The following is a 23,068-nucleotide window of genomic DNA, read 5'->3' on the forward strand; positions in this document are numbered from 1 at the left end:
GGCACCCTGTGCCAGGGCCTGCCCACCCTCACAGGGAAGGATTTCTTCCTGAAATCTAATCTAGATCAGATTGGAGTGGTCATGCTCCTGAGCAACGCCAGCTTGTCCTGGGCAGTGAAATCCTTCCCCAGATTCCCTTTCCCAGGCAGCTCCTGGAGCTCTCCTGGCCTCAGGCAGAGCCTGGGGAGCCACGCCAGGAGGCTGAACCCCCCTCACCCTCTGTCGTTCCGTTTTCAGGAGCTGATTTGTCCTTAGCAGCAAGCAGCAGCGTGGCACAGGCTGCAGGCAGCGTCTTGGTGGCCTCGGGTGCTCCCAGGACGGAGCGCGGTGTCCCCCTGGGCGCTGCCACCGGCGGTGACAGGGCGAGCGTCACCCCCGGGGCCGTCAGGCGAGGAACCGGTGGCGGCTGCGGGATGGGAGGGCAAGGGCAGGACACGGCTGCCAGCTCCGGCTTCTCTCCTGGGGCCGGGGCCGGGGCCAGCCCCCCGGGATCCAGCGCCAGCCCCCCGGGATGAGCGGACGCCGCCCCGGGGATGACGGTGCTGGAATTCCGCGCTCCGCTCGGTGCTTCTCCGTTTTCCTCCCCCTGTCTCCCGCTGATGCTCAGCACCTCGGCCGGGAACCACAGAGGGTCCCAAGGGCTGGCACCAACCCCCGCTGTCCCCGCGCCGCCCCCCGCCCCGAGAGCGAGGGGACAAAGCCGGGACCCACCAGGGAAAGGGAAGAACACCTCGGGGAGCTCCGGCAGCCACGGGAGTGACCCCGGCGGCACCAAGGGGAGGGTCCCCGGTCCCCACGCCCCCGGGCCACCTGCGGGCGACGGGGGCGGGGGCCGGTGCGGGCGGAGCTCCCGCTGCCCGGCCCCGCCCCGCACAGAAACTTTCCGTCGGCGCCGGGCGCTCGGCGGGAGCCCGGAGCCGGGCCGGGGCTGCAGCCGGAGCCGAGCCGAGCCGAGCCGAGCCGAGCCGAGCCGAGCCGAGCCGAGCCGAGCCGAGCCGAGCCGGGCGGGCCCGGCCCTATGGGCAGCGGCTGCCGGCGGTGCGGGGCGGTGCGGGGCGCTGCCCGCCGCGGCCATGTCCGCCGGGGCTGCACCTGCGGCGGGCGGCGAGCGGGACCCGGAGCGGGGCGGCGGCGGCGACGGCTCGGCGGGGGCTCCCGGGGCTCCCCCCCGGCGGAAGAAGGCCCGAGCGAACTCGCTGCGCCGGGCGTTCAGCTGGCTCCGGGGCCGGCGGCGGCCGCCCAAGGACGGCGGCAGCTCGGGAGGGACGGAGGGAGCAGGTGAGGAGCGGGCGGGGAGGTGGCCACGGTGGCACTTCAGGAGGGGTCACGGTTGTGGCCACAGCGGAGGGGGACGAGGAGATTTCAGGGTGCTGCTCGAAGAGGTGTCGAGGTGGTGGCCACGGTGGTGGCTAAGGAGGGTCACGGTGGTGGCCACAGCGGGGCTGGAGTGATGGCAAAGCGTTGAGAGGTGGCCAAGGGAGTGGGCGAGGAGGTGTTGGGGTGGGGTTCACCATGGTGGGCAAGGAGGACTAAGGTTGGTGGCTGTGGAGGGCTCAGGGTGGTGGCTGAGGCGTTGTGGCAGTGGCCAAGGAGGAGTCACAGCAGTGGCCATGGAGGAGGTGGTGAAGGAGAGGTCAAGGTGGTGGCCATGGAGGCTAAGGAGGTGTTAGAGTGGAAGCCAAGGAGGGTCAGGCTGCTGACCATGGAGGTGGCCAAAGAGGGGTCACCGTGGTGGCTGAGCAGGAGTTGAGATGGTGACCACGGACGTGGCTAAAGAGGGGGCACAGGAGGACAGAGGTGGGGTGGTGTTGCTGGCCATGGTGGCAGTAATGGGGGAAGGAAGTGGCAGTGGTGGTGGCAGTGGCCATGGTGGCCATGGTGGCAGCAGGATGGATCCAGCAGTCCCTGGCACGATCTGGCCCCAGCCCCGAGGGCTGGTGCCGGTTCACTGGGTAGGTTCTCCTGCGCTGAGTCAGAAGGTCACTGGGGCTGAGGGAAATCTGGAGGGATGCCAGCCGCTGCCACCTCCTCCTCCTCCTCCTCCTGGGCAGGGTGTTTGCGTGCTCCAGGTGTGGCCCTTCCTGTCCCAGATATGGCCCTCACCCCAGCCCCTTGGTGGCTGCTGCCTCCACGTCCCTGCCACCTTGACCAGGACAATCCTGCAGGGGAAGCTGCTCTGGGTCCCCTCTCTTGGCCATCCTGGAGCTGTGTTTTGGGGATCCAAGGGCTCAGACAGGGAGCTTTGGCAGAGCCATGGGTGCTGGCTTGTCTGGTCATGCTCCTCTCCTCGGCGCTCTTTTGGCAGTAGTGGATGTCCCAAGGAGGAGGGCATCACCCCAAAAGCCTGTCCCACCCCACACTGTCGGGGACACCGTCTGTGTCACACCCCTGCCCTCCCTGCAGGCACCTCTGGCAGGGATGTTTTGGCTCTTTTGCCAAGGGAGAGGCCTCTCCTGTGGCACCCGAGCGCAGCAGGGTGTCAGCTGGGACTTTCTTCCTCAATTTGCTCCAGGGAGTGAATTCCCAGGCATCCAAGCCTGCATGCTGTGTGGAGCAGCACACGGGGATCTGTGCTAGGACAGGAGTGGCCGTGGAAAGGGAAAGGAGGCTTGGGAAGAGCTGAGCTCTCTCCTGGGCTGATCCATCAGATGCTGCTGGTGGTTCCTTCCCAGCCCTCCGTGTGTGGACGCCGCTGCCTCAGCCCAGCACTGAAACCTGAGCAGAAAAAACGAGATGTGCCGGAGCATGTGATGTTCCTCTTCACGGCAGAAACGCCCCCAGCAGCTCTGCCAGCCCTTTTTTTCCATTTTTTTTTTCCCTTCCCCTGAAGTTGTACCGTTCACCAGCTCATCCTCAAAATGCCAAGTCACGGCCTGTCAGGGTCACAGCTCGGGGACCTCGCTGTGCCAGCCAGGGCTCTGTCACTGCACTGCCACCCTGCTGTCCCATCAGATACATCCAGGAGAGCTCTCCTGAGTGCCCACAGCCCGTGCTGGTGGTGGAGGGGCCGTTCAGTGCCCCAGCCCTGGGGACTCTTCCCTTCTGTCTGTGCTTTTGCCATCCCATGGGACGGGAGGTGCCCCAAATCCCCTCTCACCTCCCCCGGTGTGGCGGGAGATTCAGCACGGATGTGCAGCGGTTGCAGCTTGCCTGCATGACTGAATCAGCCTCCCCGTGCAGTTCCAGCACGGAGAGCACGCCAGGAACCCCTCCCTGCTCCAGCGCCTCCGGCTCCGCTGCGGCCGCTGCGCCCTCGGGACGCCGCCGGCACCCGCCGGGGTTACCGGCATCCACCCGTGGGATGGGGATGGCGTTTCCCCGGGGGATGGGGGTCAGGATGCCTCAAGAGGATCCCTGGAGGATGCCTCATGGTGGGCTGGGCTGTGGGAAGGAAGGAGTGTTAGCCCCGGGTGTTTTCTGGGGAGCTGTGCCACGCGCGGCTCTGACCTGCCCGGAGGCAGCGCCGACATCACCAGCCGAGCCTTGGTGCAGAGGGACCGGCTGGGAATTCTTCCAAACATCAGCTGGGAGCTGTGGCAGGGGGAGAGGAGAGAGCTGCGGCGGGCTCTGAGTGCCCTCAGCTTTCCCTGTGTCCGTGTGCTGCTGGGGATGCTGGATCAGGCCCGTGATCCATCACCCTGCTCTTCCCCAGGGGGTTTGGGACAGGGCGTGTCCGACCATCCTGGGGGTGGGGAGGGCTCCAGGGGATGGGAGAGAGAGAGAGAGAGAGAATTCATCCCAGTGCACGTGGGTCAGGGCTCATTCCTGAGATCCACCCGCTGTGCTGTGGGCTGGCATTGCTCAGCGCTGCAATCAGGCACAGGGAGGATGAGAGCATTTCCACTTTGGATCAGTCCCGTGGGTCCCTGGCTATCAGCAATCCCATCTCTGGCTGCCCAAACCGCTGAGCTGTGAGGAAAGGCTCCCTAATCCCCCTCCTGGGCGAGCATCAGCCGCCTCTGGGGGACACCAGCGGCTCTGGGAGTGGGGGGATGGCTCCATCCCAGCTGGAATTGCATCCTCTGGATGCTGTGCCTTCTTTGGGTGGATGGGCCCTGCTGGCTGCAGGTGCTGAGGCTGTTCCAGCCGTGTTTATTTCCACAATAACCTTTGGAGGCAGGGCAGTGATTAAGGCCCGGGGTGGGAGCTGAGCAGCTGGGCTGTGCCAAGGGTCAGACACAGAGCAAGGATTTGGGGTGCCCGGCTGTTGCCACTCCCTGGGCTGGATTTCTGGGTGCAGAGGTGTGAGCACAGCTCTGGGATGAAGGATGAGCTGCTGCTGGGGTCCAGAGGATTTAGTCTGTTTTTGTGGCTGCTGCTTTATCCAGCTTTCACAACATTCCTCTTAATTCCTTGATGAAGTGAAGGAATCGATGTTCCAGAAATATTAAATTAGGGTTGGCTTTTTTATTTTCCTTTTTTTTTGTTTTAATCTTTTTGATGCCAGCTTAGTCCAGCAGCAATGATTTCCTGAACCGGGGTGGGGGATAGGGATGTTAAAAATAAAGCTTTCAATGCTCACAGCTGCTTTGTAGCAGCAGCAAGTGCTTGTTGGGACTGGGGATTTGCCATGTGCAGGGTGAGCAGAGGGTGGAGGGGCTGGGCTCTGGTGGAGATCGTGCTCAGTTCCTTCATGGAAAGGGTTTTAAAGCACTGGGAGGCGTTCAAGAAACAGCTGGATGTGGCACTCAGTGCTCTGGGCTGGTTGACAAGGTGGGGCTTGATCACAGGTTGGCTTTGATGATCTTGGAGGGGTTTTCCAACCCTAATAATTCCGTGATTCTGTGCTGGTGACATTTGATGCCACGGGGTGGGGTGCACGTGAGCCCTGAAGGAAATGTGGGGCTGAGCTGTGGAATCTCCCTGGACAATTGTTTCCTCCATCCTCTGCTGCCACGCAGGGTTTGGTGTAAGCACAGTTGAGCCCTGAGCTTGTCAGCTCAGGGGAGAGGGGAGAGGCGTGGGGATTGCTCCGTGTGTGTGGGAATGGGTTTGTTAATCTGCCAGAGGCACAGAGTGACACTTCAGCAAATGTGAGCAGCAGGAATCCCCTGGCTGGCCCGGCCTGGCACCGGTGAACAAAGAGAGGTGTGTCTGCAACCACAGCTATTCCACCTGGAGACAACCGGGAGGATTTCTCCTGAGAATAACGTTCCATAAGATCCGATAAAGCGATTTCAGCGGGGTCATGTTTCCCCCGTGCAAGGGAGCTCTGGTTTCATAAGACAATATCATCATTGACTGCAGCTCCGGCAGCAGTGGGAACAGAACCCGCTGGAAGGTGAAGAGCTGGGCAAGGATGAAGTGAAAAACCATTTCCCTGCCAAGCAGGAGCCAGAGCCTTGGGCTGGGCGTGCTGTGCATGGAGAAAATCCACCTGACCCTGAGCAGGGAGCTGCTCTCCCTCCACCTCTGGGGGCTGGAGCTGGACCTGTCACCAGCAGAGCCGGCCTGAACTCCGGCTGGAGCAGGAAATCGTTTGAAACCCTTCTGGTTATGTATTTCTGTTAATGATTGGGGATCTCAAGTGGGGTTTTTGTGTTACCTTTGCCTCGCTGAGCTTTAGTTCCCTGTGAAGGGAACAAGGCTGAATTCCTTTCTCATTCAGGCAGCTCAGCTCCTGCTCTGTGTTTGCTGGGAGATGGGACCAGGTTTAGAAAACTCCAGAAGGAGTGGGTGAAACAGCAGGAAGGATGGACAGAGCACCAGGAGGGACAGATCTGCCCCCTGTGAGAGCACAGAGGGGTCCCCATGCCTGCACTGGCCTCTCTGACCAAGGCAATGGGTGACTTTGGGAAGATCAGATGTGCTTGGGGCAGTCACGCTGCGCTGACCAGATCTGTATCTCATGAACAACTTCTCTGCTGCTCCAAGCTCTTATCAGAGTTCTCTCGGTGAATCAAACCAGGGATTTCTGGCCTGGAGAAGAGATTCTGCCTGGAATTGGCATCTCTGGCCCCCAGCTCCCCATGGGAGGCTGAGGGTGCTTCCCCTCCTTCCCCTCCCCTCCCCTTTGGGCTGCACTGAGGTTCTAACACGGAGCAGGGAGTTGGGGTGCTCAGCTGTCCCCAGGCTCCCTGAGCCAGATTTCTGCTCACAGCAACATCAGCTCTGGGATGCAGGATGAGAGCAGCCCTGCCCTCAGCTTTCAGGGGGGTTTGTTCCCTGAAGCAGCAATGGGGCAGCTCAGGTGCTGGAGCCCCCCATGCTGCTCCCAGCCCCCCAAATCCGGCAGGGACTGAACCACGAGCTGCAGCTCCTCGTGGCTGGGAGTTACCCCATCCCAGTGACTGCAGTTCTGAGAAGCCACTCGGTATTTTTGGCACCCGTGGGCTCCGCGGGGCGCCCGGGGCTGGCTCCCTCCCGGAGCTCTGCCGGCACAGCCCGGGCTGTGCCCGGGGGCGGGGACGCCTCGGTGGCCGCGTTGCCTGAGCAAGTGCTAGCACGGAGGGAGGGAGGGCGTCTGTTTTGGGAGTGGAGGGGGAAGTGTCTCCCTGGATCTGGGGCAGGCTCCAGCCTCCCTGCTTCTCCCAGGGAGAGAAACAAGAGCTGCACAGGGAGATTTGTTCGGGGGGGTTGCAGAGGAGCGCCCTGGGGCACTGGAGAGGGGTCTGGGTGGCACACGGGGGGGGGTCCATGTTTTGGGATGGACATCCCTGGGATGCTGAGAGGTGCTGGGCAGTGGGAGGAAGCCTCGTCCCAGCCCGGAGATGCCCCTGGCTGACCAGAGGAGAAATGATGTCCCACAGTCACTGGGCACAGATCAGTCACTCTGATCTGCTGCTCTTGTCACCACTGTTTGTTTCCTTGTTTCATCCCTGATGCCCACGGTGGAAGGGCTGTCCTGTGAACAGGAGTGGAAAACAGGGAATATTTTCCCACTGGATGCCCTCATCTCCCACGGCAGATGGGGCAGCAAACCCACGGGGACAGTCCCTGCCCAGCTGAGCGTGCCCTGGGCACCCAACCAAGCTGCTGAGGAGCTGAACCATCAATATTTCCATTGCTGAGGAGAAGACTGAAGTCCAAAGATTAATTCGGTGCCGATCACCTCGGGAGGTCAGGACAAAGCTGCTGGTTGATCTTTAATTTTTTCCTTTCTTTCTTGCACTACCTCCCCGGTTTTGTGCCTTTCCCACAAAACCCTCCTTCCTATTTATCCCAGCCTTTGATGAATCACCTAAGGAACATAAACATTGCCAGCAGGAATTGCCCACCGCTGCCTGCCTGGCTGACCCCTCCCTGCCCTCGCAGCATTTAATGTTCTAATTAAAAACCAGGAGGGAAAAGTGGCCTTCGGGAAGGGGCCGTGGAGGGGCTTGGCCGGGTGGTGTGGGCAGCTTTTGGAGCAGCAGTTGCCGTGGCTTTTCTCCTGCCAGCTGCTGGAGCAGGGACTGGAGCAGGGAGAGGCTGAGGTGCCCGGGAAGGTGCCGGCAGTGTGAGCAAAGTGCTCGTGACTCGCCCCAGAGGCAGGAGGGGCCGTGGGGAGGGCACCGGGGGCTGCCACCCACGCCAGGCTGCGTGGGGCTGGCATGTGGGTGCTCGCCCCGACTTTGGGCAGCGGCAGGACCCAGCCCGTGGCCTCGGGCGCTTTGCTCCAGCCTTGGTAATCCTGTCCTAACCTTGGCCGGGCTGGGTGAGGTCTCTCCGTCCCAAAACCCACCGAGGGGGGAGGGCTGGGAGCAGTTGGAGCTGGGGACAGCCCGAAGTGGTGGCAGCGTGGCCAACTCCAGGGAGGTGCGAGCGCGGCCGGAGCCGAGATCCCCGCGCTGCTCTCGCCCTGCTCGGGGATGTTTGGCCACCGGGGCGTCACCCTGAGCCCGCTCAGCCTCTCTGTATCACCCAGGCATCCCCGGCGGAGGGATGGGGCTGGGAGGGTGCTGCGATCCGCCGGCTGATCCCGGCAGGCCCCTCCTCTCTGCCCGCACCATTGGCTCCGGCACGGCCGCCTGCGAGCGCTCAGCTCCGCCGGGGCCGGAGCGATGGGAACCGGCGGCTGAGCGCCGCCGTCTGCCGGGGCCGCCCGGGCCACGCCGGAGCCCGCTCGGCTCGGCTCGGCCATGTAGCACCGCGGTGCCCTCCACCCGGCCGCGGTGGAGGCGGCAGCGGCCTCATGGGCAACGCGCACCGCAAGAGGAGCCCGGCGGGCACCAAGCCCGGCTCCTCCTGGCCCTTCGGCCGCGCCGGGAAGCCCAGGGCAGGTAGGAGCCCTGGGGATACCTGGGGATGGGCGTGGGGGTCCCAGCTCCGGGAGTTGGAAGGGGTCGCGCTGGGAAAGTTCGCTGCCGGTGTTCGGCTGGGCTGGGCAGGAGCGGGGGTGAGGGGAGGGTTCGCTGTGTCCTCCCGGTGCTGGGGGGGCAGGATCGGCCCCCGAGCCCGGTGTGGGGCTGGGGGAGCTCCCCTGGCTGCGGGCAGGGCTGTGCCGGGGAGCTGCGTGGGCTGGCCGCGCTATCGGGACGGGATCAGCTGGATTAGTTACTGATTTGTTTTCCAAGTGGGATCCCAATTAGTTACTGATTTGTTTTCCAAGTGGGATCCCAGCGCTGCCAGCGTCGCCTTCCTCCCCGCTCCCCCGCTCCCACCCCGTGCCGCGGCGATCTGGGAGTGTTTGCAGGGGCTGCTCCCCCCTAGCTCTACGTCTGTCTGTCCGTCTGTCCACACACCGACTGCCCCGCTGCTCTATGCTCCGTCTCCATGGATGCTGGAAAGCCCAGCAGGAAGCAGGGACCGAGATCTTTCCTGCAGGGACCAGGAGCAGGGAAAGGGTCCCACGCCAGGCTGGACCCACGCGTGGGGCAGTGAACCCCTGGGGTGCCTGGAGAGCTCCCTCCGTGGTTCCTCCATCAGAGCAGGGGGATGCCAGCAGGGAGGGTCTCTCGCAGTAACATCGTCCCCATCCCGGGGTTGCTGGCTCTCCCACTGGTGTCATTAATCTGTCCCTGTGTCCCCAGCCCAGCCCGAGGCAAGGAGGAGCCTTGGGAGGCACATGGGCAGGGTCACAGGAGCAGGTTAGCAGGACCCAGGGGTAACTGGGGGGTTTTCCCCCACCAGCCCTGTGGGATCCTTGGCCCTGCTGTCCCTCCTGCCCTGTTCCCCTTTACAGGCAGCAGCCAGCCAGGCGTGAGAGCCCAGGGTAAACAGGGCCTGGAGTCAACTCTGCACAGGCCTGGGGACAGCACTCGGAGCAAAGCCATCCCAGAGGTGGGGCCTGGCATGGGGAAGACCCCACAGGTGCACAGGGAGAGGGTGCAGGAATGTCCTGGCTGAGAACATCCGCTCAGTGCATGGGGAAACTGAGGCAGGAGGTCACACATCACCCATGGCCGTGCTGGGACAGCATCTCCTTCCCTGCAGGCTCTCCACATCCTCCTCTGGGTGGCCGCAGGCTCCTCTGGTCGTGCTCTCCGTGCAGGAAGGGCTCGGTGCCATTGGCCAGGCTGGGCTGGAGCTGCAGCCCCCGGCACATCCTCGCCCTTCCCACGTGCCATTCCTGCCCAGACCTCCATCTCCTCCCCATCCCCTGCCAGCCTTGGCTGTCCCTGGTCCATCCCGAACCAGGACGATGCCTCCCTTCCCCAGGGCAGGCTGGGGGAGCCCTGCTCCATCTCGGATGCTCCGGAACGGGCGGGATGTGGGACCGGCAGAGCCGGGGCAGATCCCGGGAGGCGAGGGCTGCCTCTGGGGCCGAAGGCCGTGGGGTGGAAGGTGCTGAGAAAACATGGGGCGAGTTGTGTTTGTTCTCTGCCACGGCTCCATGGCAACGGCGCGGCGGCCACAAAGCCAAAGAATTTGCATTGTGTCGCTTCAGCGTTTCGGAGGGCGCAGCCGGGATCACCGGCTGGGGGCAGGGTGTGCCGGGCCCCGCCGCCGCTGCCGCCTCCCCCTGCACGACCCTGGGTGCCTCTGGATTTTGGGCTGGAGAACAATTGCATATGGCTGGCGGCAGGAGCAGCGTCCCCAGTTCCTGTCTCTTTGGTGACTGCAAGGTTCGTTTGGCCCTGCCGTGCCCGGTGTTGGCGCACCAGCCCCGGGCAGGCGCTGGCCGATGGTTTTGTGCTTGTGCCATGTGTGCAGAGGTGTGGGCACCGCCTTTGGGTGCTGAGGGGACAGAGCAGGGTCCCCAGGGACATGGTGGGCACAGCCGAGGGCTCCGGGGTGGTTCTGCCGCTGAGCCCACCCAACTCTGCCCACCGGTGCCAAACCCACGCACCCCGTGCCCACTTCCCCATGCCAGAGCGGGGCCTGGCTTGCTCCGGGGGCATCCCCAGCCTCTCCTCCATGCCGGAGAAGGTCCTTGAGCCCCAGGGAGACCGAAGCCTCTTATCGCCTCCTTATCGGGACTCCCCGCCGGGCCCTGCTGAGTCAGGGCGCAGGAACGTGGCTGCTGGCCAGGCTGCGCCCCGCGGAGTCAGTGGCGATGGAGCTCTGGGTGCGGGGTCACCTCGGTGGCCGCTGGGGCGGCTCGCAGGGAAAAAAACCCATGGAATGGTTTGATTTGGAAAGGACCTTGAGGCTCATCGCGTTCCACTGCAAGGGCAGGGACATCTTCCACTATCGCAGACTACCCCAACCTGGCCTGGAGCACTTCCAGGGATGGGGTATCCGAACGCCCCAGGGGTGGCTGTGGCTGTGAACGTCCCCAGCAGCAGCAGAAGCAGCCATGGAGCCCCTCGGCAGTGCCGGCTCCTGCGGGGCAGCTCCAGTGTGGGCTGAGCAGCTCTGAGCTCTCTCCGTGCCAGCCCCACGCTGGGCCGGCTCCGCAAACACGCGGGGGGCGGATGAGAGCAGGGGCCGGTCCCGGCGGGGGACACGCCGAGATTTACACAGGCGCTTCCTCCAGCCAGCATCCTGCAGCGTCCGGGACACCGAGCCCTTCCCGGTGCCCCCTCCTGCTCCCGGAGCAGGGCAGGAGGCCATCCGCGGCTGTCCCCGGCAGGCAGCTGGGCTCTGACATGCCGTGCCGTGCCGTGCCGTGCCGTGCCGGCTTGGCACGCTCCCGGCACCGAGAGGCGGGGGTGGGACCTGCCCTGTGCCTCTGGGTTATCCCCCACCCCGTGTTGGTGGCAGCTCCTCTCCCTGATGGCACACGGCCGTGTCCGTCCCCACGGGAGGATCGGCACCTCCGCAGCGTTTCCTTGGAAAAGCCCCGCGGGGTTGGGTGCTGCTCGCAAGGACGGGGGATCCGTGCACGGAAAAAACCTGCAACGTCTTGTCCTTAATCCGTCTGCCGGGCTGGCTCCTGCGGGGAGCCAGGTGCCTGCTGTGACAGGCAACGCCTCTGCCGTGGCAAGAGCACCCGGTGCCCTGCAAACAACGGCACGGGCCGGGGACAGCCAGCCCGGAGCACCGGGGGAGCTGGAGACACCGAGGGAAGGGCATCAGGGGGTGACAAAGCTCCGGGAAATTGAAGGAGGAGGTGTTAGTGGCCCACCCCTGGTCACAGTGCCACCGGTGTCACCCTCTGTGTCTCTTTCCCTCTCCCGCCCTGCGCTCCCCAGCTGGGATGTTCCCGCCCGGATCCGGCTCCTGGCTGGGGAAGGCTGTTATTTACCTTCAAACCTGTTTGGTGGCTTCTCCGGGGTGGGGACGTGGTGGGATGGAGGCTCGCTGGGCTGCTGCAGGGGCTGGGATGAGGCACAGCCGGGCACTGGGGTGGTTCTGCCCCAGGACCCCCTCTGGTCTGCTGCCAGCCCCCGGCCCAGATCTGGGAGATCTGGGATAACTCAGGGAGCAGGAGACACTCTGTGTCACCTCAGGGCTGGCTGTGGGGCGCTGTGGGACAGCAGCGAGGTCAGGGCGAGTTGCACAACCCCGAGTGCTCCTGTCATGACAGCAGCCGTGGCTGGAGGCGACTGGAGCCGCGGCTCCGCTCCAAGTGGGATTTCAGCCTGCACCAGCTCCTTCTCCAGGGCCTGCTGCCTCACCGAGGTGAGACCAGGCAGCTTTCTGCGCTGTGATTTAGAGGAAGAAAAAAACAATCCAAGTTTGTTTTCCCAGTTGAAATTAATTTTAGTTCAGGCTCTGCGTGGGATCGTGTTTGAGAGCCGAGCCAGCAGCGTGGATGGGGCAGTGTTTATTTGCTTGCTGGAGATGTTTTCCTGGCTGGAGCAGCCCCCCAGGTGTGGCCCAGGGCAGGCTGGCAGCAGGGGCTGTGTGGCCAGAGCCACTGTCAATATTATTGTGCTCTTACCCTGCCTGGAGTGCTCAGGGTCCCCCGGGGTGTTCCAGGGCGTGGATGCTGTGCTGATTTGGGGTTTGGGGAACGGGTTGGTTGCCTTTAGGGGCTCCCAGACACCCTAAAGAGTTGAAGGTTGCAAAGGGAGCTGAGGGAGAGGATGCTGGAGCAGAAGGGCTGGATAGGGTCCCTTCCAAATGAGAATATTCTGAGATACTGGAGCACAGCTCCATCAGGGTCCATCCGTGTCCTGACAGCTCCATGGAGCTCTCAGGAATGGGGTTCATGGTGCACCCCACTGGTGTTATCCATGCCCGTGGTGGCAGCTGACAAGCAGAGCAGCCCCAGGCCTGGATGGTGCTGGGAGGGACCCCCTGAGTGGTGGGAGAGCACCAGCCCCGTGGGCCAGGGGGGCTTCTCGCTGCTCTGGCTGCCGTGAGAAGGGAGGCGAAGGCTCCATCCTGCTGAGAGCAGGACACAGGTCCCCTTGGGGACCTCGCAGCCCCTTCCCGCCCGCCTCCAGCTCCCCCTCCTCCCCATTTTTGGGCGGTGAGTCAGTGGCGGTGGAGGGGCGGGCAGGGAGCCGCTGCTGCCGCCGCAGGACCCGCGGAGCAGGCAAGTCGGGGCAGTGCCGAGCAGGCAGAGATGGATGTTTGCAGCCGAGCCCGGCCAAACCTGCTGCTCGCAGGAGGCACAGGCCTGGCGAGGAGGGGGACAGGAGCTGGGGATTTCTCTCCAGCTGAAGAGCAGCAGAGAGAGAGCTGGGCCAGCGCTGAGTTCTGTTTGCAGCATCGGGCTGGGCAGCCCTGGCCGTGCTCCTGTGGGGTCTCAGCCCTTGTGGAGCCCAACCCTGTCTCAGGCAGAGCTGAGGGCAGGGTGCCTGGGGCTCCCTGTCCCTTCCTGTGCCTTGCTCCAGGGATGCTCTGCTCCCTCGGCAGCAGGTACCAGCTCCGAGCTGGGGAGCCCATCCTTGAGAGGCTGCCTGCCTCCTTATCTGGGAGAGCCCCGCTGCCACGTGTGGCCAAGGCACGTGTGTCAGCCGAGCCCGGAGGGCACGGGGTGATCCGGGATGCACCGCAAGGAATGCACAGGGGCCGGGACACCGGCTCCAACCGGGCGTGTTGCTACCGGCAGCGGCTGCAGCTGCAGCGGCTTCCCCAGCCCACCGGGAGCTCTCTTCCTCCTGGATTGCCCCCGTTCCCAGCCGGTTTCACCGTGTGTTGACAGAGCCGGGGTGAGGCTGGCCGGGTGAGGATGATGAGGTAGCAAAGGTCGCAGGGAGTGGGAGAAGTGGAGCTGCCACGAGGCTCCTCCGTGGCCGGGCAGCGTCGTGCTCTGGCTCAGCCCTGGATTATCTTTTGGGAGGTCTCAGCTCCCACTCAGCGGTGTCACACTGGAGAGGGACACGTCTCCATCAGTGAGGGATGTTCTCCAGGTCCTCTGCGTGGGCAATGGGCCACAGGCAGGGAGGTGGAGCAGGGCCAGGCTGTCTGCCAGCATCTGGAATGTCCTCACAGCCCTGGAAGCAGCTTCCACCTGTGCTGCCATCAGCCAGATCCATGGGGCTGGAGCTCAGCTGTGCCTGGGCCCTGCAGCAGCAGCTCAGGAGGGGCAGTCTCTCTTTACTGGGGGAGTTTCTGGTGCCATGGAGGGGGCCCTGTTGCAGTCCCATCTCTGTGGGCAGAGCTGGAAGGCTGGACCCTGACCCGTGGAGCTGGGAGCGGTGTCCCTGCCAGCTGCCACCACCCATGGGCCTTTCTGGGCTCATGACAGGCTGCCCAGAGCAGAGGGCAGGGCTCAGCTCAGCACGTGGCTGCCTGCTTTGTGCATCCTCAGCCCTTTAATTATGTCCCTTTCCCACTTGTGCTGTGAAAAGAGCTGGGGAGCCTCTGCCCACCCCCACCAGCACCTTCTGGGGAGCGTGTGGGCAGCAGGGCCCATCCTGCCCGTGCTGGAGCAGGGGCTGGCTCGGGCACAGCCAGGGAGCTGCTGCTGTTTGGGGCCATGGCCATGCTGGAATTCCAGGGAAGAAATCCTCGCTGAGCCCAGAGCTGCCTGGCTGAGGACACAGAGATGCCCTTCACAAGGTCAAACTGTCCCTTGGGCTGCACAGGCACTGCTGGGACCCTGTGCTGGGTGAGCCCACGCTGCATCGTGCTGGAACAAACCCTGGGCACAGCCCGTGGGGAGCTGCAGGGCAGGGGCAGAGGGTTGGGCACAAGGACACGGCTGCCTGCTGGGAAAACACTGGGTGCTGTTCACTTTTTGGGGTAAAACACCTGTAAATGGGGGGGATGGAGCTCCCAGAGGCGCTGGGCACCCACTGCCCTCCATGGTGGGGACAGTGACCGGCAGTGCCAGGGCAGTGCCACTGTGTGACCGCCTGGCATTTCTGCCCCTGCTTTCACCTGCCTCCGCAGCAGCAGCTGGAGCTACTGGTTAGACTGGTCCCAGAGCTGGTTTTCCCCCGGTGCTGCCAGCCCTTGTGACCGTGACGTAGCCTTGTCCCTAAGGACAAACACCCTCGGCCCCGTCCTGAATCATGTTCCTGCCGGGAATGGGGCTCTCCTGGCAGGGTCCTGGGGGACACTGGGGACAGGCTGGCATGGGGAATGTCACCCTGCTGCCTGCGCTGTGTCATAGCCAAGGTGCAAAAGCCTCCCAGTTCCTCCCAGTTCCTCCCAGTTGGCCGCACTGTTGTGGAAGGGAGAGCTGTGGTTTGCAGCGCTGCTGTGCCCAGCAGGGTCCTGGGGAGTCCCAGGGGTCCAAGAGGGAGGAGTAGGGGAAATGCTGGCCCCGAGCCTGGAAGAACAGATCCCTGTGGTCTGTGCCGTGCGTGGGAGGAGGCGGGAGGGCCGGGGGCCAGAGGAGGGGCCCCCTCTTCCCTTCTCCCTCAGCGAGGAGCGCGGTGGGCGCAGCTGGGACTGTCCCCTCCTGCCGGGGACTGTCCCCTCCTGCCACCGCGCAGCCGTCCCCGGCTCAGGCTGCTCCCTGCTCGCGAGAGCGTCTTCGCCTGGCCGAGCATCCTCCCGCCCGTGCGGATGAGGACGGAGGGAGGGAGCTGGGGGCCGCCGGCATCCGCCCCGCCGGCACACGCCGGGTGAGAGCAGCCCGGGCACAACAGGCTGAGCCGCCTCGGGGGGAGGCAGAGCCCCCCTTCCCTGGGGACCAGACCCTCTCCCCGGCCACCATGGTGGTTTTCATGGGCAGGAACCTCTCCTCGCTCCTGGCTTTCTTCAAGAAGAAGGGTGAGTGAGCAGCGGGCAGGGAGGGAGGCAGGGAGCAGAGCCTTGTCCTTACACAACCCCTGCCCTCCGGGATCCCCCCTGCCCGGCCCGGGCTGCTCACCCACCCGCAGCGGGCAGGGGGGCTGCCATCCCCGGGGGAGGGCAGGGAAGGTCACCCCCGCCCTGGCCTCTCCCGCCGCGGAGTTACCGGAATAAATCACTGCGCTCCTCTCCCCGAGCACGTCTGGGGGGTGTCAGGCGAAACTGGGGGAGAAAAGCGGATTAGGGACATGGTGCTGGGGGGGCTGTGGGTGTCTTATGTCCCCTGCAGGGATTTTGCACCGGCACGGGGGATCCGTGTGGCAGCACCCGCCGTGCCGTACCCTGGTGCCCGCTCGCACCGCGCCCCGGTGCCCGCTGGCAGCGCCGGTGCTGGCGGAGGCAGAGGCCGGCATGGCGGCAGGGCGGGAGGCTCCATTGTTCCAGGCCTGCTCCTTTGTGTGCTGGAGACAGAGCACGGCCGCCTCGCTGCCTGCCTGGGCTGGCCCTGAGGGGTGCGGGGACACGGGGACAACAGGGGATGAGGGGTGCTGTGTGGTGCTGGCGATGCTGAGCAGCAGGTGCCCCTGGCCCCGGGGTGCCAGCCCCGACGGTTTCCTGCCCTCACCCTTCCCTTCCACAAAACTGTTTTTCTTTTTCTGGGCAGGAAGAGTTTGAGGCTTCACTCAGGCGTGTGGGCAGGGCTGTGCCACGGTGCTGCAGTGCCAGGGCTGGGTGATGCCAGGGCTGGGTGATGCCAGGGTAGCCTGGGCACTGCAGGGTGCTGTGGTGGCTGTGGGGAAGGGGCTGCCAGGCTGGGAGTGGAGGCTCTGTGCTGCCCCAGGCGTGGCTGACGGGGTGTTCAGCATCCAGCGGGGTTTGCAGCAGGGATTTGAGTCCTCTGGGATCTCTGCCCTGGATGTGCCTCAGTTTCCCTCTTCTGTGCAGTTCGCAGCCTGCCGGGCATGGGGGGAGTCCCTGCTCTTGGGGTGATGAGCGAGGCCTGGGAATGACGCAATGCTCTGAAGGGAAAGTCATCCTCATCCTCATCCTCGTTCCCTCCACATTTAATCCCCTCCTGTGCTGCCCCTTCCCTGCACAGCTGCCCCCAGCCCCACACAGTTCAGGGGCGAATAACGAGGTCCTATTACCTCGTTAGCTGCTAAGGAAGGCGCTGGGGAAGGAGGGCGGTCCCACATCCCAGGGAGAAAAGCAGCAGAGACATCCTGACTCCGGAATATCGACCGGGCACGGGATGGGATTTCTCTCGGTGTTCCCAGCGCCTGCTTTGGAGCTGAGCGGGATAACATCACCCCGGGGTGGCTGTCACCCCCCGGTGCTGTCCCCTGTGGGCTGGGTGGCAGCGTGGCCATGTCCCCCCAGCCCAGCTGACCCAGCTGTCCCCGCAGGCGCTGCCAAGGGTGAGGGTGAGAAGCGGCTGAGCGTGCAGTACACGGCGGGCGAGGAATGTCCCGACAACGTCTTCTTCCCCAGCACACGGCCCCCGCACCTGGAGGAGCTGCACAACCAGGCCCAGCAGGGGCTCAAGTCCCTGCAGCACCAGGGTATGTGTCCCCAGCTCCAGGGTGGCCTTGGGGACACGGTGGAAGGGCTGTCCCCAGCTCCTGGCTGGCCGGGCGGTGTGGGCGTTGCACGGGGCTGACCAGAGTCCATTTGGTGGCTGGGCTGTGCAGGGGGCACTGCCAGCTCGGCAGCTGCTTCCTTCAGATCCCCTGGAGGGATTTACCTTCTGTCTTCCCTCCACAGAGAAGCAGAAACAGACCAAAAGTGCCTGGGACCACGGGGACACCAGCAGCCTCCAGGTGAGCCCTGCCCTGTGGTGCTCCTGGGGGTGAGGGGACACAGGGGGCTCTCCTGTCCTCTCTGGGTGGTGTTTGGGGACAGACAGACAACCAGCCAAGGTGGCAGGACCATGCCCAGAGGGGTTGTGGGGCTGGAACTGGCCGTGTGTCCCTTGGGGTTGTCCCCTTTGCCCCATAACGAGCTGTTTTCCCCATCCTCAGCCCCGGCACGTCCTGCTCTGCCCTGTGGGGCTCTGCCAGGGCCCTTCCTGTGCCTGCATCCCCCTGTCCCTTCCCCACTGGTGTCCCCTGGGAGCCTTGACTGAGGAGGGGTGACCTGGTGGCATATGGGGACTGCTGGCCATATCCAGCCTGGTGCCTGTGCCCCTCCCTGGCTGCTGACGAGGGGAAACTCCCCCTCCTTTGGCTGAGCTGAGCTTTGGCAATCCCCGGGCTCTGACCCTGCTGCCAGTGCCTCACCCTGTTTGTGTTTGCTCAAGCTGCTGCCTCTGGTTGGCTCTCAGCCCCTTTAACCCCTTGGAAGTGGGGGACTGGGAACCCCAGGTTGGGCAGAGCCACGGGGGCAGTGAGGTTCAGGGGTCAGGTTGACTCTGAAGTGTCTCATCCCAATGTCAGGGGTGCTTTGGAGGGATGGGGACACAGCATGGGGCTGTGTCCAGAGAGTGCTGGGGATCCTGCCTGTCCCTGTCCCTGTCCCACACCCCTCTCCCAGCCATGGCAGCCCTCCAGCCCGGGGCTCTGGGGCACAGCAGGGCTGGGAACACCCACGGAGTCATTTTGGGCTTGGCACGGGGGCGAGCCTGGCACCTCCTTCAGGTGCTCCTTGCACGCACCAGCCCCGTCTCTCCTGCCCTCCGGGGGGCTGCAGAGCCGTGCGGGGTCCCAGGGGCTGCTCCCAGCCCTGCTCCTGGTGGGTGGGAGGACTCTGGATGCCGGCGGGGCTGACTCAGCCTTTGGCCCTCGGAAGAGCTTTTGTCTCGGCTGCAGAGTCAGTTCGCGGCGGGGAAGGGGCCTGGCCGGGGCCGGGGCAGGTCTGTCCCCTCAGCCCGGGCTCTGCTGAGCCCTCTGTGTCCCCACAGTCCTGTGCATCCTCGGAGGATGACAGCCTGTCCTTCCGGAGCCGGGCAGCCTCCTGTGCCACGGACAGCACCTCTGAGGATGCGCTCTCCATCCGCTCCGAGATGATCCAGCGCAAAGGTACCCGGTGGGCTGTGGGATGGGGGATGCCAGGGGGGCTGGGGAGTGGGGCAGGGAGCTGGGCTCTGCCTTGGTGTGGCCAGGAGCCAGCACAGAGATTTGGGGGCCCTTGGGAGAGATGAGAGCAGCTCTGGCTGAGTCAGAGCGTTGGGGCTGGGTCAGGGGGATGGACAGACAGACACTGTCTCCTCCCTGCTCAGACTGTTCAGTTGGTGCCTGTTCCAGTGCCTGAGCCTGGCTTATCCCAGAGCACCTCTGGCAGTGGGAAGTGCTGGGGATACTGGGGACACTGGGGACATCCCGGCCAAGGCCTCACAGCAGCTGGACCCTCCCACACCTCTTGCAGGTTCCACCTTCCGACCACACGACTCCTTTCCCAAATCCTCAGAGAGGGCTGGCAAGAAGAGGAAGGAGAGGAGGACGACAGTGCTGGGCATCCCCCAGCACGTCCATAAGGAGCTGGGTAAGCTTTGGGGGAGCGAGGGGAATTTTTAGGATGTGTTTGCCTTCTTTTGAGATCACGCTGAGGTCATCTCTCCCTGCTCCCAGGTCTCAGGAACAGCCATGGAGCAAAGGGACATCCCGAGGTGGATGGGCGAGGGCCAGCGGGCTGTGGGGACAGCCAGGCAGCACAGCAGCAGCCCCTGCTGAACGGGGGGCAGGTGTCGGGCGACGCCGTCCGCATCCCCACCATCGACGGGAAGCTGCAGCCCCTGCCCGCGGCCGGCGGCGCCCGCGTCTGCCTGGGGGTGCTGGAGGAGGCCGATGCAGCCCTGCAGAAGCACATCAACAAGGTTTACTATGATGACAGCTTGCTGGGGAGGAAAACAGCTGCCAAGCTGTCACCCATGGTGAGGCCGAAGTCGCTGGCCGTGCCGGGCATGACCACCTACGCCAACCCCCCGGAGATGCTGGTGGGCCCCGTCATGTCCATCTCGCCCCAGGGCACCTACATGTCCAAGATCATCCCCAACGCCATCCTGCCACCCATGGTGGACGTGGTGGCCCTGACGAGCAGCAGCGTGCGGACGCTGAGCCGCTGCAGCCTCGTGTCGTCCAGCCCGGCCTCGGTGCGCTCCCTGTCCCGCTTCTCGGAGCGCGGCCCCCGCAGCCGCGAGCCCTCCTCCTCCAGCGACAACTGGAGCCACTCGCAGTCCACGGAGACCATCGTCTCCAACAGCTCCACCATCTCCTCCCAGGGCGGCTGCGAGCACCGGCAGCCCGAGGCGGGGCCGCACGGCGAGGCGGACGCGGTGGCTCGCTCTGACACCGACCAAATCAGCATCTACAGCTCCACCAGCTTCGCCAGCTCCTGCTCCAAGCCCGCTGCCGGCCTCGCTGCGGCGGCCCCCGGGCTCCTGGCTGTGGGCAGCGGCCGCGCGTCCCCCGCCTACAGCACGAGCAGCCAGGCGGAGGGCTCGGACACGGCCAGCCTGGCCAGCGAGCGCTCCTCCACCCGCAGCGTGTCCCTCAGGAAGATGAAGAAGCCCCCGGCCCCTCCCCGCAGGACCTACTCGCTGCACCAGAAGGCTGAGGGGGAGCCCAAGGTGCTGGGGCTGCCCCCCAGGCCCGAGCGGCGGCCCCAGCGGGAGAGCAGCGTGCCCTGGTCCCCGCGCCCCGAGCCCTTCAGCCCCACGGGCGAGGATGAGGTGTTCTCCCCAGCGCTGAGCGAGACCAGCAGCCTCCGCTCCGAGAGCCTGGCCGGTGCCAGCTCCCCCGAGGCCCCTCGGGGCCGCCCCGGCGTGACGGTGGTGCTGAGGGAGCCCCAAGCTCAGGCCAAGTGGAGCTGCCCCGATGGGTCTGACCGCACCATGTCCCCCTCCAGCGGCTACTCCAGCCAGAGCGGGACGCCCACGCTGCCCACCAAGGGCTTGGGACCCCCAGCTGTGTCCCCGGGCAAGTCTCAGCCCCAGAAGCCGGACCGGGTCTGCTCCCTGCAGTCGCCTGCGCTCTCCGTGTCCTCCTCCCTCACCTCCATCTCCTCCTCGGCCTCGGACCCGACCCCCCCCGAGGCGCTGACCAGTCGCTCAGACCGGTTCATCATCCCACCGCACCCCAAAGTTCCCGCTCCCTTCTCCCCACCACCCACCAAGCCCCAGCAGCCCCTGGCCCCCGCCGGCCCCCTCCAGCCCTCACAAACCCCCCCAGCGCCCAGCACTGCCGGCCAGGAGACCTCGGCCAAGCCCAATGGCAAGTCCCCACCGCCATCACCGCCGCCTGCCTACCACCCACCTCCCCCGCCGGCCAAGAAGGTGGAGGGGAGCCCCCAGACCAGCAATGAGCCCCCCACCGACACCGCCTGGCCCCCACCACCACCGCCAGCCCCCGAGGAGCACGACCTGTCCATGGCAGACTTCCCCCCTCCGGATGAATCCTATCTCTCCAGCCTGCCCGATGCCACCTCGGCCTCGGCGGATGGGCAGATGGCAACACCGAGCCCGGGGGCTGCGTCTTCATCATCTCAGCAGCAAGAGCCACCCACTGAGGCTCCACAGCCTCCACACCCCACCGAGCCCCTTCCCACGGCCTCTGTGCCCCCACCACCGCCGCCTCTCCCGCCGCCCTCGGCTCTGGCCCTGCCGCCCCAAATCAGCCTTAAGAAGGCGGCCAACGGCCCCCGGGCGGAGGCCAAGAAAGAGCCGGTGTCACGGAGCAAGAGCGGCCCGGCGGCCAAGGAGGACGCCAGCCTGCCCATCGTCACCCCCTCGCTGCTGCAGATGGTGCGGCTGCGCTCCGTCAGCGTGGAGCCCGCGGCCGGAGCCGGAGCCGGGGCCGGAGCCGGGCCCGAGGAGCGCCCGGCCCCCCAGAAGCCCGTCCGGCGCTCCCTGTCCACGCGGCAGCCGCCTCCCGCCCAAGACGCGGTGCCTTCCAAGCAGCTCCTCCACGCCGTGCACCTCAAGGCCGCCGCCTTGGCCTCCGGGGAGGCCGCGGAGAAGCTGCCTGGTGGCCGAGCGGCCCAGCCCGGAGCCGAGGGACCCGCCGGGGATGGGCAGCTGTCCCCCAGGAGCAAATCGCCGGCCTCCACCGCCAGCTTCATCTTCGCCAAGAGCTCCAGGAAGCTGGTGATCGAGACGGCCTCGTCCCCCGAGGCACAGGCCGACCTGAAGAGGAACTTGGTGGCCGAGCTGATGAATTTCTCGGGGCAGCGCTCGGCAGCCCCGGCCGCTGCCGCCCCGCAGGGCCCCGGGAAGGCGCAAGCCCAGCGGAAACCCGGCAAGATCCCCCCTCCAGTAGCCAAGAAGCCTTCGCTGGGCTCGGGGCCGGCTCCCTCCCCGAAGGCAGCAGGGGCAGAGGCGTTGGGCTCCCCGGTGCTGGACGGGGATGTCAAGGTGGAGGAGAGCAGGACTAAGAGTGAGCTGGCGGGGACGGAAGGCAGGAACGGCGCGGAGCCGCCGGCTCAGAGCCTCCCTGCACAAGGTACGTGGGGTGGGAGCCACGGGATGATGCTGCTGCAGGTTCAGCCTCGCTGCTCAGCATCCTGAGCTATGCATTCACTAGGGATAAATTCCCAAGTTGGACACCCAGTACGGCTCCTGGGTTGTGTTCCAGCTGGGAGGCACTGGGACAGCAGGGACAGAGCCTGGTAGGGCTGTGGGAAGCTGGGATTTGGGGTGGCTGATGGGCTCTTTCCTCCTGCTTTACAGACAGACGGGGAGAGACGGCCTGAAGGATGACGCTGCAGGACTGGAGCCCCACGGACAGGAATCCAAATCTCTCAGGGACCTGGGCAGGTCAACGGATGAGTGTGGAACTGGCAACTAACTTAATACAGGAAGCAAACAGCCTTAGCCTCCACGGCCTTGATGATATTTATGCAAAAATGGTGTTGGTTTCACTTTCCTAAGTACTACAGCTTTATTTTGCCTTTTTTTTACTGGACTTGAGGCCCATGCCCAGAGCCAGCACCTCCTCCCTGCCAAGCTGATGCTCAGTGTGGGTGTGTGGAGCTGAGCAGCCACACCCAGAGGAGTTTGGGGGCCAAAGACACTGGGGCTGGGGCTGAAGACCCTGGAGCTGGAGCCACTGCTGCTGGCCAGGCAGGCCCAGGAGGAATGGAAGCACTTTGGACAAAGAATGGGAAGGCTTTGGCCACGACAGCACCTGGGGGGGATGCAAACAGGAACAGGAGGGGATGGAGGTGCTGGTTGGGAGGGATCAGGGCTTTGGCTCTTGATGGAAAGGCCACAGGGGCTCATGGCCAACACTGGCTCTGGCCACTCGCCACTGCCCAGCAGGAGGAAGGGCCTGGCTGCCCCTCGAGCTGGCCCTGGGCTCTGGGGTAGAGCCTTGATTCTGTTTCTGTAAACTCGGGTCACATTTTGATTTCTTTGATTGTAAAAAAAACCTAAACAAAAACCAAACTAAACAGCAAACTCAACCAAACCAAACCAAACCAAAAGCAACTGACCCTCTGCCGCCGAGTAGCTGCTCAGAGCTCTGTACCTGGCTGGTAAAAATGATGACCGAAGCTTGCTGCCTCCTGTTCTTCCTGGTTTATGGTTGCAGGTCCCTTCTGGTGCTGCTGAGCTCCAGGGACACCCTTGGGCTGGATGTCCAGTAAAACTCTGGAGCAGGGCTGGCTGCCAGCTCCCCTGGACAGATGGGCA

General features: G+C 64.8%; 1 protein-coding gene across 3 annotated transcripts; it reads left to right on the forward strand.

The window, feature by feature from the left end:
* Positions 1–518: 518 nt before the first annotated feature.
* Positions 519–22,929, forward strand: NHSL3 (NHS like 3). Of its 3 annotated transcripts, none has more exons than XM_059868851.1 (7): positions 519–1,278; positions 16,851–17,006; positions 17,209–17,264; positions 18,344–18,461; positions 18,808–18,924; positions 19,011–21,878; positions 22,106–22,929. In XM_059868851.1, the coding sequence occupies exons 1-7, from the start codon at positions 534–536 to the stop codon at positions 22,126–22,128; spliced, it is 4,083 nt and encodes a 1,360-aa protein (XP_059724834.1). In that variant the 5' UTR covers positions 519–533; the 3' UTR covers positions 22,129–22,929. The 3 variants fall into 3 exon arrangements, with proteins under 3 accessions (XP_059724834.1, XP_059724835.1, XP_059724836.1); XM_059868852.1 differs by lacking the exon at positions 519–1,278 and adding an exon at positions 7,973–8,201; XM_059868853.1 differs by lacking the exon at positions 519–1,278 and adding an exon at positions 15,215–15,423.
* The last annotated feature ends 139 nt before the right edge of the window (positions 22,930–23,068 follow it).

The sequence above is a fragment of the Haemorhous mexicanus genome, chromosome 27 (assembly GCF_027477595.1).
Source record: "Haemorhous mexicanus isolate bHaeMex1 chromosome 27, bHaeMex1.pri, whole genome shotgun sequence".
Classification (NCBI taxonomy): domain Eukaryota; kingdom Metazoa; phylum Chordata; class Aves; order Passeriformes; family Fringillidae; genus Haemorhous; species Haemorhous mexicanus.